Raw genomic sequence first — 16,723 nt, 5'->3', positions numbered from 1 at the left:
TATGCTGTACAAAAAAACATTATTTTCCATATGAATATACATGACTGTACTTCACTGTAGCATTTCTTTTTCATGTATATGCGTTAAGTTACAATCTTGCTTTATTAATCAATGTACATACTCATATCTGCTACTGCATAAACATTGATTTTTGAAATGCAAGGCCCCCAAAGAAGATAATGTACAGCCTGCAATCAATACGTGCTAAGTTCACACTTAGTTTCTTTCAGATATAAAATCCCTGAATAACAATGATAAGAAAAATATTTCCCCGAGAGGCAGGGAAAACAAAAATTCTAAATTGTATATTTATCACGTTATTTGATAATCAATACCAATTAAAGTATACAATTACTTCCTTTTGAATGTGTCGATTTCCCATTAAAATGTGTGATAAAAATCTTGGAAAAGATGATTAATTTTCGATGGTCGATAGCCACACGGTGATTTTGGCCGTCCACAATGGTATTATTTACATATATAAATCGCCGCTAATGACGAGTGCTCTTTCTGCCTTATAAAGCACCCCATTTCAGAGTCGTGTCTCAGTACACTTTCTTTCAATTTCAAAATTCTATTATACAGGCCGCTACCCATGCTACAACATCAATATAACAGTCACGCTCATTGGTTGGTATGAATAATAGTAGGCGGAGTTACTCACCATACTCGTCTATTTTGTGGGAAACAAATTAATGCTTTTATATTTTTTTGAAGAGTCGGACATAATTCATGTGATATTGTGTAAATATTTACTAGAATGAAGAAAACACAGTGTGTGATGGTTTTTGTCTAAAAATCGCCTCTGACACAAAAACGATTATTAAAGGGTTTGTGTAAAAGACAGAACGTCAGTGTAGGACTTCTACATACACTGGGACCTCTAACCATAGAAAGGAGGCGAGGACACAATAATATTTGTGTACATGATTACTAAGAACAAAAGCGACGAGGACTTGTGTATATTCAGAGGTTCTAAGTGTGTACGGATTACCATGCATTTATTGCTTGACCAATGTAATGAAATGGAATAATAATGTACCTATTCAACACCTCGAAGATCTACAAACGAAAGTCATCGCAAGTCAAGTGTAAGCAGACGACAGTTTATGGATAACACTCAGCGATCCATGCAGGTATCAAGCTCTTTTCTTTGTTGATTTTTTTATTTGTCAAATATGTTCAAAATAATTTTAAAATTGTACATTGAAAATTTCCAAGGTGTAAATAATCTCTTTTTGAACAAGTTAATGGTGTGAACGAGTGTAAAGAATCGTGTCTGTTTTGCAGAATTCGAAAAAGGGACTGGAGTCAGAAGTTGAGAAAATCTTAGATGGATATGAAGTCTAATAATGATCCTCCTCAGCCTCGTTCAGGTCTTGTTAGCTCTGAGCACATTCGTGTCCTCTAGAGAAGTGTTTTATTCTATAGAAGAAGAAAATCAACCAGATTATTTCCTTGGAAAAGTGGCAGAGGACGCCAGCTTAAAGGACCTTGTAAGTACGACTGATGTTTCAGATGTACAGTACAATATACTTTACACCGGTAACAAGGACGCAAATTGGTTCACAATCAACGACAAGACCAGTGCATTGTTCGCCAGTAAATCAATTGACAGAGATGTAATCTGCAAATATTTAACCACTTGTGTTCTTGAATTTGACGTTATCGCCCAGTCCTTGGGCAGTGGCTCATTTTTTCATAAAGTTTCAATATCAGTCACAGTGAACGACATAAATGACAATGCTCCGAAGTTTCCAAATCCGGTTGTGCAGCAAATTGTATCCGAGGCTTCCGTTCTGGGGGCAGCGACTCCGCTTATGGGTGCCGAAGATCTGGACTCCGGAAGTAACGGTATTCAGACCTATCGATTATTGCCAGAAAAAGTCCCTTTTAACTTAACAGCAGAATATTATGCTAATGGAAGATCTCAGCTGCAATTAATCGTTACAGGAAAATTAGACCGAGAAACTAAGAATAATTACAACCTTCTTATTCTTGCCGAAGACGGCGGACAACCGGCTAAAACGGGTACACTGACCTTAAACATTATCATTGGTGATATTAATGATAATCCCCCGATATTTGAGAGGACAATGTACAATATTTCTATCGCGGAGGACGTGGTTCCCCTAACGAGAGTACTGAGGGTCAGTGCGACTGACGAGGACTTGGGTGAGAACGGTCATGTAATCTACAGATTAAGTGACCATCAAGCTGACATCATTCACAGAACCTTCAAAGTAGAAGCAACAACAGGGGAATTAAAAGTAATCAAAAGTTTAATAGAGGAAAGAAAAGCAAACTATGAAATCATTGTGGAGGCTTCTGACAATGCCACAAATCCTTTAATCTCGCAGGTGCCCGTATTTGTCACCGTTTTAGATACACAAAACACTGCCCCTCAAGTTATACTCAATATTTTTCCTAGCGGTGGAAGATCTCTAGATATGTCTGAAAACTCCGCGATAGGAACTGTTTTAGCTTTAATTTCTGTGAAGGACCCAGATACTGGTCCTAATGGTCAAGTGGAATGTGCAATAAACGATGACAACTTTAAATTAAAAAAGTACGACAATAGTGCTGAATATAATGTTCTTTTAGATAAGGCCTTAGATAGAGAAAAGAAGTCTGTGCATCACGTGATAATTTCCTGTAGTGATTCTGGTTCCCCTCCCCTTAATGTGACTACAAACTTTACTGTTCATGTATCAGATTCGAACGACAATCCGCCATTATTTACGAAAAGTGTTTATCAAATGACAGTCACAGAAAATAACCCAATCCCCATAAACGTGGGCCAAGTTCAGGCCCAAGATGCAGATAATACCAAAAACATTACCTACAGCATTGAAAATAGTACTCATTTTTCTCAGTGGTTTGATATTGATGGAGAAAGTGGTGCAATATTTCTAAATCATTCATTAGACAGAGAAACGTCGCCAGAAATTGAACTTCAAATCAGGGCTACTGATAATGGCTCGCCATTATTAACTGGAAGTGCAATATTTAAAATTAGCGTTGCTGATATCAACGACAATAAGCCAATTTTCCAATCCAAAAAGCTTGAATACTGGGTTCCTGAAGACATTCTAGTTAATACGATGATAGGGTCATTAGACGTTTTTGACTACGACACAGGCCTGAATGGAAAAATTTCTATCTCTTCTTCATCAATCGACGGGGATAATTCTTTACCTTTCATGTTCCTAGCAAACGGATCTATTTTCACTTCAGGATTATTAAACAGAGAGGAAACTGATAGGTATCGGATTAAGCTCGTGGCTTATGATCACGGATCCCCTTCCCTTAATTCTTCAGTTAACCTTACGATTCATGTACAAGATGTCAATGATAACACGCCAGTAATCCAATTTCCTTCCATCGACACTCCATTTTTGGAGATTCCTTATACTTCAACAGAAAATAGCGTAATTATGAACATACAAGCCACGGACCGGGATGAGGGGGACAATGCTCGAGTTAATTATATTCTTGAGGGGGACAATGTCACCACGGACATATTTTCTCTTCATAACAAATCTGGTCAGTTGTCATTGAGGCGCGACTTAAGAATCAGCGATGTTGGTGTCCAGAGTTTCTTCATTATTGCCCGTGACAATGGCCAACCTTCAAGGGAAGCCATTAGGGCGTTTGGAATTAAAATTTCTGCACAATCAAACTCTGCCCACCGACTGCCGGAGGAGGAGTCCATAAAATATTACGCAATCGCCATAGCTATCGGCTGTGTGACTATCGTCCTGTCTGCCATCATCATCCTTGCCATCTGTTATGTCAGAAGACGGGACCGCCAGAAAGCCGACACTTCCAACGGAAGTGTGACGTCAAATTCGACGTTGGAAACAGACCTCAGTCACAGCGAAATCCGGATGAACGGCGGGTTCAGCAAGACATACATTCAACCTAGTGTCGCAAAACCAGCATGGCGGCCACGCGAGAAACAGGTCTCCTTTCAAGAAACGTCAGAATTTAGAGAAAAGGTGAGAAAAATCAGAGAAAGAATGGTCCAAATCTCTCTCTCTCTATCTCTCTCTCTGTCAAACAAAGGGTGATTTGGGAAACTTATAGTTTAAAGAAGAAAAAAAGAAATCATATTCAAAGATGATTCTAATCCAATGTTAAATAGGGTTTTTAATGATATAAGGCGATCTTAAATCCTTTTGTTGAGAAAGGCGAGGCAGAGTAAAGGATGTACTCTATATGTACGTTTCATCAAAGAACTGTTGCTCTTCAAACGGCAATGATTAACGTTTTTCCTGTTTATTATTAAATGAGATTCAAGAAAACATTGTGAACAAAATTGAAGCCCAATTTTAACATTCAATTGTCGGCTTGAGAAAATTTATTAGTGCACAAAATTAAAATCCAGAAAATTTTAGTAAACAAATTTTTGGAAATAAAAGTAAGACTAAGTTCCCAGGAACTTACACCTGAAAAGGAGCTTTGTGTAATACCTTTTTTGTATGTCATACATTATCTTTCACAATCTACACACAAAAACATCAAATAAAATTGGACGATAAGAACCAATATATCATTTATTAGTGCATTTTGTCACCCTGAATGTAATGCTGCTATTTATGAAGTTTAAAGTTAATTTAAAGGTATTGACTACCTTCGGATTTTCTCAAGCATTTATCGCCACTGAAAAGTCAGTATAAATTGAATTAAATAAAAGAACACTTTCAGGAATTGGATAATGATGTTTGCAAAAATCTTGTTAAGAGTTTTTGTGTCAAATGCGATTTATGACGTTGGATTACGATGTAATCGGATATCGTGGTACATAAGTACCTTACAATATACGGAAAAATTATACATGTATTTACGATAGAGCACCAAATGAATGTTATGTGTATTTAAACAACAAAAACATTCAAATATCGAAGTTTTAAGAAAGTTGGCAACAAAATAAAACCCTTTCCGGCAATTTGTAGAAAGCTTCATGCTGTGCTGTTGCGTTTTGACACGGGGTCTTTCCGTCAGTTTTAAACTCTTCAGCGCCAAAGCCCACTTGAAAATGGAAATTATTTCAGTTTTTTAGTTCAGAGAATAATATATAAATATAGCCCTTTGATGAGGTCAATCCATAGATATATCGACTTCACAGAAAAGCATATCGACCGAGCACGAAGTGCGAGGTCGATATGCTTTTCTGTGAAGTCGATATATCTATGGATTGACCGAATTAAAGGGCTACATTTGTTATATTATTTTTTACATAGATTAACAAAACAAATTATGAAAATAATTGGAAAAGTTTTCTCCCTTTAACAATTAGAGACTAGAGATCAAAATAAATTACACCGTTTAATGTAAATGCGTTTCCTTTATATTGATGGAGTGATTTAGACGATTTACTTATTCAGAATACTTCATTTATTTGATTAAGTTTTGTATCAATATTTGACACACATATCGAATATGTTTTAATTAATATGAAGTAATCCTAATCCAATGCCTTCTTTTGTCTCATCAAATACAGAACATTGAAAAAAAGTTAGTAAAAGTTGAAATAAATATTTTTTTTCTAGAAACATCAAATCATACACTGTATTAGCTTTGATTGAATACAGTACTATTTTGTTTCACGGAAATTATCTCCATTTTAAGAAACCTCAAGTCGATATGCATTTCAGATTCTATAGATAGTAACTCAAGTCTTTATGCTGTTATATACTAAATCATGTGATCAAGTTTGAGCCAATCAGAGAGCTGGGAATAAATGATAAAAATAATATTAATAAATGTATCATGTTTTTATTGGACGTTTTTATTATATTTATACCCTTATATTTAGTTTGGGCTCTGTATACTTGGTAGTTGTTCTTCAAAGCAGAAAATAAACTCCACATTAGGTGTTATAAAATTCTACATCCAAAAATAGGATCAAAAGGCTTATCTAAATACTGAGTATGGGTCTCGGCGTTAAAAAAAAATAAAGAATTGAACATCGTCCATTGATTAACCCAGTAGGCTTCTTTAATGTATGTCTTCTTTTTGCCTTCATTTGTATTATTCTATTCCACATGGTCAATGATCGTTAGTATTAAACTGGTCCACGCCGTACAATTACAACTGAAGTGTAAAATTCTATTGAAATGGGAAAGTTCTAAAGAAATTTACGTTCTTCTCATAAAAATCTGTTGTAAGATTTTTAGCACAACTTAATCTGAAAAAAATTTTTAAAATTAAAAATCATTTAATAACGAATCAATATCTCATAGCAATAAAATTCTTGCTTTTGTCTTTGTTAATTCAATATTAATTTAGGTGTCAAAAATGTGCCAAAAACCCTAAAGAACTTAGAACATGCGTGAGGCATTGAGTATAAAATTTTACTGAAAAATGCATACCCAGGTTTGGTTTCAATACGTGTCAACCGATACAAAACCCCATTTACCAAATGCATTTCGTGACTCGAAAAGGTTATATTTGTTCTTGAAGAACTTCAGGTCTTTCCCACTAAAATTTTTACTGTCACATCGATTTTTTTTTAAATTAAGTATTTTTTCATGGGCACAAACAGAACGTTATTGAAAGCGCATTCTCAAACAGCAGGTGGAAATTCGCGTTATCTCTTTCCTGGGTGCCTGCGCATTTCGATTCAATCAGCCGCACGCATTTCACGCTAATTCGCATTCTTATAATGTGACACGAGCAAAATCCTTCGAAAAAGACAACCTCTGAAATCGAATATTGTAATTAATAAGTCATTAAGAAGCTGGGGAGAGTTAATGGCGAGCACGTGTTGTTACAGCGTGTTTTACAAGGATTATCTATTTTGCGGAACTACTCGGCACCATGCGATGAGTCGTAAAAACATCACGTGAAGTTGCGTCCGACGCGAGCGCCAAGGCTTGTCCGTACTAACAAGGATGTGTTTTATCGCGCCCAGTGAATAATAAACCAGCCCCTGAACAAATATCCCTCTAATTAGGTTCATATAGAGAGATTGTGTAAAATACACAGAGAACACGAATTGCCGATTTGCCAAAATGTATTGGCGAACACGGCTTGTATCAAGAAAATCTGTTCACAAAGACCTCTCATTACTTTGGTACAATAACTTGCCACCTGATGATATAAGAGAAAATTAGCAGAAGAAAGCTAATAATATACCCATTGTAAAGATTTGACACTATTATTTGTACCCCTCTCCTCAAAGTGCTTGCAATCCAATGCTCTCTTTTCAGTCAATTCTTTAACTTTTGTCGCTGCCTTTAACCATGAACAGACCATTAAAATATTTTTAATTGTTATCTAAATGGAGACAAATGATACATTTCTGACAGTATATAAATAAATATTTGATATCAGTTTTAAACTTCGATTTTCTGTACAGTTGTAAATGGAGCCAACTCGTGAATAAGCAATTCTGAATAAGAAACAGTTTGTAAACCATGGTTCCATATTCTTTGTTTGGTCTGCAAGTACATTCAGTATTTCAGCGAAGTAGCATGAATGATTTACCAACTGAGCAAAGTTATTTTTTTTAAAGATCAAAGGTTCCTCAAATGTTGGATCGTTAAAGATATTGCAATCAACTTTTTGCATATGTTACAACATTTATATTGACCTGACAATTCATGGCTACAGCTCCACTTCTCGTGAAATTGTAAATTGTTGGACTTTATATCTCTAGGAATAGAACTAATTATATCTAATAAAATTTATATCAGAAATATGACAAAAAGTTGTTCCTCGTGCAGTATTATTTCCGACCTTAATATAAATTTATTATCAGTTGTGTTGAACAAAAATTGGTGTATTTATTTAATTTTTTGCTATGCACTAACGGTCAGTTATCTGAAAATAAAGCATGGCAGTTTATTGCATGAATTAATTTAATGTTTTAAATTATTATTTTTAACAGATGAGTAGAAGTCCCCAAGAACCAGAAGCTGTATCTGATGACGTAGTAATTTGGGACTGGGCTGCAAGTGAAGCTGGGGAGACCTATTACCAGAACAGTGACACGTATTCCTCGCTACAGAGAAAAAGGCAGATTCCGAACCTTTATAGCAAGAACCAGATGGAATGGGCATCTGACAGCGAGAATGCGCAATGGACTCCAAACTCTGATGTGGTAAGAAAACCGTTTAAGCCATTCAGTCAGGATTAATTACAGCTCTCCACTCATTGGCAGTGTTATTCAAACATTGATATTCAGTATCAAAATATTTTCATAAGTCATTATCGCTATCAGTTAACATTGGAAAAGAACATTATAAATGTACACATGAAATTAAATTACTAGGTCTTTATTGACAATGTATTCAAAGGAACAAGGAGGGTTTAGTTTCATTCGGACTCTTATAATTATTAAGTGCTGTTGATATTCGATTGTGAATATATCACAAATAAGACAACACTTTGAAGTAACGGAACGTGTAAAAAGTTTATAATCCCCAGTCTACACGGTAAAGGGTACCTTAATCCTAACGTGATAGGAGTGAAATAAAAATAATTCCTCATAAAGCCAATAAAGAAAGAAATTGGATTCCTTTATCGAGCCATTTTGCAGACCGTTTAGCACTTTTGTTTGGTGAAGTGCCATCCTTTCTGATTTTTAAATCATTTTCGCCTCTCCAAACAAATGTCCATTAATCGACCGAGCCATATCGAAATATAATCCTCATTTGTCCAGCCCATAACCAGTGAAAACAATTTTTATCTGCCGGTCGATTTTGGTCCATATTTACTTGGTAAATGTAGTTTGACAGATCAAAAGTGTGAAGGAGATATCAGGAGACTAGCAAAGACAGGTGAAATCATAAAGGTTTCAACATCTATCGCATTTACATAACTTTAAATAAACAAATGTAATTGGTCGTACGTGTTTTCTGATTTGGCACAGATTCGCCTGAACATCCTCAGTTTTATAGTTAAGGCTGGGACGATACAACTTTTTCTATATTGATACTTATCACGATATTTGAGCCACGATAAGATATGTATCACGATATGTTTAATTGCTAATAAAATCCCTTTTTTTTTTGCTGAAATAAACAAATTATTTCTTTACAAATGAGAATAATTTATTCAAAATAGTTGTTTGTATGTTGTAAAACAAAAATATTTTACTCAAGTGGTGTTAATTATTATTTAATTCACATAGATCTATATTTATATTTAACTTATTTATTTTATATGTTAAACCCCAAATGTTAAATAAACAAAGAAAAACAGAAGTAAGATTTTTTGGGTGACATTTCGATATTTTTTCAATTGTATTGATATGTGTATCATCCTCACATATATCACGATATATCGATATCTCGATATATCGTCCCTGCCCTATTTATAGTTGGTGATTTGTTTTAGTTTTTCTATATGCACACTTATCAACCCTAACTATTTGTAAACTTCGTGTCCAAATATCAGTAAAACGAAATGAAAAGTAAAGAGTTGCTCTTCCTTCAAACTTTTATACGGTCTGCTTTTAATTTAAAATACCTTTACTACAATAAAGTTTTGTTGGTCGTTTGTGCTTTAAAAAGTTGAATGTGGACATCATGATTTGCGCACATTTAACAAAGTATTTTCACAGTGTATAGAAATACTTATAGTTCAAGCACACTTACATCGTGAATTTTCTTTAAAAATACAGATAATAAAAAATTCCCAGAGTCTAATAATATCTTCATTTTTAAATGACATGATGCTAACTTCCCTTGATTTTGATTGTTTTTTTTTTTTACACGATGTTCATTTTTTATATTTGTAGATGATATGACGGCTGCTTTGAAAATGGATTGTCTAAAAAAAAAGTTAGGAAAAAAAAGTGAACTATAGCTATATAAAACTTTTTTATACAATATTTTCTACGTTGTATTGATCAGCATTAATAACCTACAACAGCGCAGTTCCCATTCTGCAGAAGTATGGTTTTGTTTCAAAATTGATTTTTTAATATACAAATGACATGAAAAATAAAAAAAAAAATCATGGAGATGACAACACATCAGCAAGATATACGGAGAGATGGTAGCGTACAGGAAAAATTACCATCCACACCAGGATAATATGTATTAAACATCGATCCTTGCCAACAGCAAGCAACCTATAATTAAGGTAAGACCTATACCTGACATACAAAAAAAAATAATAATGAAGGTGTCCAATATGCATCTGTATTGAATTTTTCTTAATAACATGCCTGAATGCTGAGAATATAAATTGGAAAATCCGGGTATTTCTTAATTTCTACCTGCACAAAAATGTAAAATCTAGTCTAAGAATGAATGACATCTTTTTGTGACTTCTCTTAATCTCAAACCCCCTGCCTTCAGATGAAATCAATATTTGTTTAAAAAACAATTGAACAGACCTAGATGGGAGGAATCAAAATGGAGGATAAAAGACTTCCTTTTCAATAGAATTATTTTTTGCCTAAAAAAGTCGAATATTGATGTTTTCTTGAGAGCTATTTAATACTGTTTTGTGATTAAACAATGTTAGATGAAGTTAAAAGGGTTTGAGGTAATGCAGACAATCGCTCGGAAGACTAGACTAGCATGACTTGTGATTGATGAAGTCTACCGGCATTATTTCCTGAAATTCAATATGGCCGATTCTTTAGTACATAATTGCATCACTGAATCCCATTTTAAAGAAACAACATCAATATATACGAATGAGATTATGCACGACTGTACTAATACGTGTGATCTTTTGTGCTATTTTCAGGTGTGCACCCGTTATCTACCTCACGACCGACGGTCATTGTTGGTCAGCGACGAGCGCTCGGCTGCGGAGTCAGAAGACACGTGACTGGGTGTCGAACCGGGAAAAGGAGGACCATCAATAAATTTAATCAATCATCTAAAGATGTACAAGAAACATGAGTTATTTGCCAGTGTCTTTCATTTCATGAAGAGAAGAGAATGCATATTTTTATTTATTCAGTATTATGCATGTGTACATTTACTTATAATTAATGTCAATGAATACTAATAAAATTATTCAAAGACAATGTTTTATTTTATTGAAAACGGACTTGTACTTGCAGATGAATGAGAATATGAATCGATCGAAGTGAAGCATTATAACATGATGCACACAGACTACAGATTCATATAAATATAGCTTCAATGGCTAGAATATGCTTATCTGCATGGCTGCAATTTTTTTTGAAAATGTTCAAAAACCATGTACATGTAGGTTGAACAACATATTAAATTCTGCTACATATTCTTTCCAAAAATGCGCTAGTTTGAGCAGATGTAATTTATTGCAAACAAACTTCTGAGAGGTTTCCTTTTCAGATCATGTAAAACAATTCTTTATAAAGATTTTAGTACCAAAAAATATATAGCCATCCAACATGGCACGTAGTTTGTTTCGGTCGAAGTCGAGCAGGTGCTTGAAAATCTTGTCCAGGGCCTAATTACTCCCCACTCATGTACAGTATATAGAAAAAATCAGCACGCCCTAATTTTGATAAATCTGGTCAATACAGGAAACTTACATGTTGTTTTCATCGAATAAAAAATTCAGCGCCAGTCTCATATCAAAATGCTCGAATCGGAAGGGGAGATTCAGGGATTATTTTGCGTCAGCCATGCGTGAACCTCAAGTGAAATACTGTTATGACACCTGCACTCTTCAGCTCACTCGTATATGTGATGGTATAACATTGACGCTGTACAAATGCACGTTTTCACAATGTCCTCATTTTGAGAACCTCCCCTCTGTCGGTTTGAAGAAAGTATTGTACAGTGTACTTGTACAATATCCCAATGAACTTGAAATAAAAAATCACCACAGAGTCTGCCACATCTATTTCATATTTGGATGTTTTATTGACGACAAACAATAAAGGCAAACTATGAACTAAATTGTATGACAAACGATACATGTATTATTTAAACTTTTCCACGCCGACTTTTTTAATGTATATATAGTAATATTCCGCTATTTCACCATGGCATTTGATAAGCACAAAATTTTCTTGTATTGTTGTTTACATCACTTAACTTTTCGCGAGCATTATACGCGAAAATAAAGTTCTCGCGAATAAAAGTGATTTACAGTATTGCATCACTCAACTTATTCTCCGAGTATAAGATCAGACTTTTAACTGAGACAGGCTTCTAACTGATAAGTTGATTTTACAGGGATTTCAACCACCTTTATTAAAGTCAACATTTTGTAAATTCTACGACAATGTTAAAACAAATATAATTTTACATTCTGTCTTTCATGTATTTGGCTGCCTTTATTGTCTCATACCAATTGTAAGGCCCTTTCTTTATAACGTACGGAATGTTTGGTCTAGCTGAAAAATATAATAGAGGTCATGGCAGGTGTGACCGGTGGGCAGGAGATACTTTCTTCTCCTAGGCACATGATCTCCACCTCTGGAATTTCCCCGGGTTTGTGTTAATGCCTTTTTCATAGATTTGTATTGTTTTAAGAATTTTTTTTAGATCGATCACTGTCCTTTAGCCTCACCTTTTTCATTGAAAATAATATTTTGATATAATTTAATATTTTTAATTTATGTTTTCTTTAAAATAAAAGTCATTAATATTGTACATTTTGTTACTAGTTGTGTACATGCTAGCATTTACACTCGCATTGATAACTACAGATTTAAAAAATTTTATCATTTTGTTACAGCTGTTTATATGTTAACATTTAAGACTTGCAGTACATGTGTTTACAAAATTTCTATAATAACTTTATAATTATTGAAATAAAATTTCTAAGGCGCGACAACGAAGACTTGAGTGAAAGTGTTTACAAAATCAGGGATATATATAACAGTTGCAATTTATCTCTCTGATAATCATGTAAGGCAAATATTATAATAAAAAAATTATAAAACATGTATTTTTCCCATTGTGTATATCGTTTAAAAAATCAAGATAAATTAAACAGGATAAAATTTTAAAATGTGCTATTTTTAAATTTTTATGCAACAAAGTGTGAAGAATAACAGTCTATTTAAGAGATACAAATTTTAAGCAGACCTAGAACCACCATGACATCTGAAAACAGAGGTGGGATTAGTTGTCACAGGCAAGTAAGCATCTCCTTTTGCCTGGTCACATCTGCCGTGTGCATAACATTTTGTATGAAGTGTGTGCCTTGACATGATTGGGTAAATGGCTAGCAGAGATGACCTTAAATAATTCATGTAAAAAAGTTTTGATTATTAAATCTTCAAATTTTTTATGAAATTGATAATCGTTGTGTCAATTATTATCAATAGCTTATCTTGTTTTAGAAAGCGTACGTTTGCAGATTGTATTGAATCAAAAAAAGTAAATTAATGTTTCAATTATTAGATTATGAAAATGTTGCGTTTAAATGAGATTGTTTGTATCCTTGTGTCATCATCTTATTTATTTCAATATATTTTTAGTTTCTACCTTGTTAAAATTCAAATTAAAAAATGTACATGTTCGTAGCGTGTATTAATATGACCTTCTTGCACTGAAATTTGTGTCTTAATTAAAAATTACATCTTCGACGTTTTCCCTGTACATGTTTTATCCAATTAAAGCAGAAACAAAATCTCTAAGACTGTTTAAAAAAGCAAAATATGAAACAGATCTGGATTTGACAGCTTTTTTAGTGTCTTTAATTTCAATTCGAAGTTGAAGGGCTATAAATTACTGAATCAACGACGGAATGAAAAAGAATGCTATCAACTGATAAAATGTCGTCGATATACAAGTAACTTAATGTAGGAATGGAGGAGTCATCTTTTCAAGTAAAATAATTTTATTAAAATTTTAGAATACAAAAATACCTCTTCTTTTAAATACTACCATCTCTACATTCCAATAAAGTGTTGTATTACCTGGTCTCCAAAATCAACTTAGATGTTTTTAATGAAAACCCAAGGAGTACTAATAAAATTGATGCTATTCATTGTTAAACATCTCAAAATCCTAAATTAAATCCAATTTTTTATGTATATAACATAAAGAAATTGGATTTTATTAAAAATACAAAAAATGCTCGTTTTATTACAATATAGTATACATGTAAATCATTTCATACAAAGTTGTTTCAGAGCTTTTAAAGTCAAGTTTACATATGTGTATTTGCTACCCTTTTTTCATTAACACATCAAAAATCATAAGATTTAACCGCTGGACATTTTTTATCGGAAACATTAAAGCCGAAGATTCATGTTCATCGCAGGAAAATAGATAAAACTCGTTTTTGACGCTATTAATTCTTTTTCAATTTCCCTTCCCAATGGGAAATTGCACGTGTCGTCTGCCGGGTATCCATGCCAACAGGTGGACGACACATAATTTTGGCGGGAAATAGCGATGTGTTTTTTATCCACTCTTTACTCAGTTTTAGACAGCTGTCATTGATTATGTATTTACTGATCATATGGTGGCTTTTAATGTATTTTTCGATGAATTCAAATCAAAGGCGACCCTATACAATATCCTGGTGCCACCGTCACCCCGATGGGAATTCATTAGAATCCTCAGTACCGTGATCAAAACATCTATTTTTTCGAATTGATGTTCATAATGATAGTAAATAATATCCCACTGCCGTGTAATTAAATTAATATTGGAGACCGTAACAAGCTTGTCCTCTGGGTTAATATGATTTATAACGTAGCGGAATTAATTACAATAACTGCATCAAAAACAGACGTCGGTACCATAGGTTCAAGATTATCTTTTTCATCTAGAAAATTAGCTTAAAATATAGATACATTTTTCATGAAATGCACACTGATGTGAAGAAGAGCACTATTTCTATTTTTTAATTCCCTTTTCAAGTTTAATCAGTAAATTGCATAAAAATAAATGTCCGGAATACATGGGGGCCTTTGATTTGCTCCCATTGGCCTACTTAATGTGAATGATATTTTCTGTGACATATACACTGGAGCGATGCTTTATGCCCGGTATTAGATAGCTTTTTTGCTATTAATCACAAAAAAGTTCATCTAAAGAGAGAAAAATCAATCAGTCTTCACTCGATTTACGTAATGAAGTGGAAAGTTATTTGTGCATTCTGGCTATAGATTATGCAATGGTACATTTGTAGCGAGAAGCAGGAAAGGTTACTTTACATATAGTAAAGAAATGGCCATTATACATAGGCTTATTTCCTATCCCCAAAAAACAGAAGTAGGAAAGCTTTGTAGTATCTATATGTAAAAATATTTTTTAAAATAATACGAAACTTATACGTCGTCAATGAAATGGTATGGGCTGTATAACCGAGTTGAAAAATCACAAAAGTCTCTTTTATGATTTAGAGCAGAATTGCACTACTTATAAAAGCATACAATATAGCTGAAAGTACTGGGTTTACGGGACTTCATGTCAATTGAAGTGTTTTTAAAACGCCAGAATCTAATGCCGTTTTAATGGAACTAAGTCTTGTCTCTGGGCAAAGGCAGATGGGGCTTTCTTTAGTATAATCCACAAGAAGACAAAGGACGAACCGGATGACAGACTATTTGTTTTATCAGGAGTTCTTTGTGTTTTTCCTTGATCTCCTGAAATTGAGATTCCGAACAAGGAGTGAGCATACATTATATAGAAAGCGACGCTTGTAACCTTTAAATTTATTGCTAATGCACCAAATGAATGATTTCATCATCACTTTTGCAGAAACTCTCCTCATCAGCAATATCAATATTTGATATAAGCAATTATTGGCAACCAAAATACATTAAATCTGAACTGACAAACTGATAAATCGTGTTCTTTCCGCGAATCTTTTTATTTACTAAAGAAAGAGTTTGAACAGATTGAGCACGTGGTTCATATCTTGGAATAACATCACGTCAATCTCACAAAACGAATTTATTTCATTTTACGATCCCGACATAGAGTCCTTCGAGGAATATTAGATTGTCGTCTGTTTATTCCAGATAGAGGAAAAAATTGGAGATTTGCTCTTCGAGATAAGGGTGAATTTGCATGCATTAAAACAGCCATGTGACACGCAACTGAAAGAGACTGTGAAATTAATTTGATACTGGCCATTTCTATTTCCATATTCGGTCGCCATTAACCGTGAATAATGTCCGTAAAATGGCAAAAGGGATGCGTTATTTTGCCAGTGAATGTGAAAATTGAATCGCAGATTGGGGCGTTAAGCCATAAAGATATAATAAGGCCATGATAACCAATTTATACCAGAAATGACCAGTACGGTGAAAAGGAACACTCAACATTCGCATTTCGTAAAATGTCAACGACTCGGCTTTTGTATGGATCCAAAGTTACATTTTATTATCCAGGGGTTTAGAACAAAGATATCATTAGTTTTAGAATTTTCTGAACTAATTTGGAATTTAAAATAAAGTCAATTTTGGAATTGATTTCAGTGAAATATGTACAGAATTTCATGATGAACATCAGTATAATGTACATTTGGGTTGTTTGTATTACATGTAAATGCTTCAATATAGATATGAAAAGAAAAGGAAATTTTAAATCATTTGATATAAAAGCACTTTGATTAATGTTGCAAGTGGTTAAGGAGTTAATACCATTATAATTATACTTGTCAAACACTAAGTACAAGTACATGTACAACGTTCCTGTCTGTGTAGCGTTGATTAAGTCAAGTTTCCAATAACACCGAGACCACTGGAGCTAGGATGGGGCCCCAGTAATTTAATTTAATATTTTTCATCAATAACAACAGAGCTACATCTGTATGATAATCTTTTTTCCGCAAGATGCATATGAAA

The 16,723-nt window shown here is 33.8% G+C and overlaps 1 protein-coding gene across 1 annotated transcript; it reads left to right on the top strand.

The window, feature by feature from the left end:
• Positions 1–601: 601 nt before the first annotated feature.
• Positions 602–10,936, top strand: LOC134274873 (protocadherin-9-like). The gene is made up of 5 exons (XM_062757118.1): positions 602–1,136; positions 1,291–4,001; positions 7,898–8,110; positions 9,752–10,098; positions 10,714–10,936. The coding sequence occupies exons 2-4, from the start codon at positions 1,353–1,355 to the stop codon at positions 9,758–9,760; spliced, it is 2,871 nt and encodes a 956-aa protein (XP_062613102.1). The 5' UTR covers positions 602–1,136; positions 1,291–1,352; the 3' UTR covers positions 9,761–10,098; positions 10,714–10,936.
• Positions 10,937–16,723: the final 5,787 nt, after the last annotated feature.

This window comes from Saccostrea cucullata, unplaced genomic scaffold (genome assembly GCF_032062105.1).
Source record: "Saccostrea cucullata isolate Sc308-1 unplaced genomic scaffold, CSIRO_AGI_Scuc_v1 ctg931, whole genome shotgun sequence".
NCBI classification, from domain to species: domain Eukaryota; kingdom Metazoa; phylum Mollusca; class Bivalvia; order Ostreida; family Ostreidae; genus Saccostrea; species Saccostrea cuccullata.
This window is presented reverse-complemented; position numbering and strand designations above follow the sequence as displayed.

Bases quoted from the DNA above. Each gene is read 5' to 3' on its own strand.
- LOC134274873 (XM_062757118.1), top strand. From the start codon at position 1,353: ATGATCCTCCTCAGCCTCGTTCAGGTCTTGTTAGCTCTGAGCACATTC. The intron at 4,002-7,897 runs GTGAGAAAAATC...TATTTTTAACAG, and splicing joins CGTCAGAATTTAGAGAAAAG to ATGAGTAGAAGTCCCCAAGA.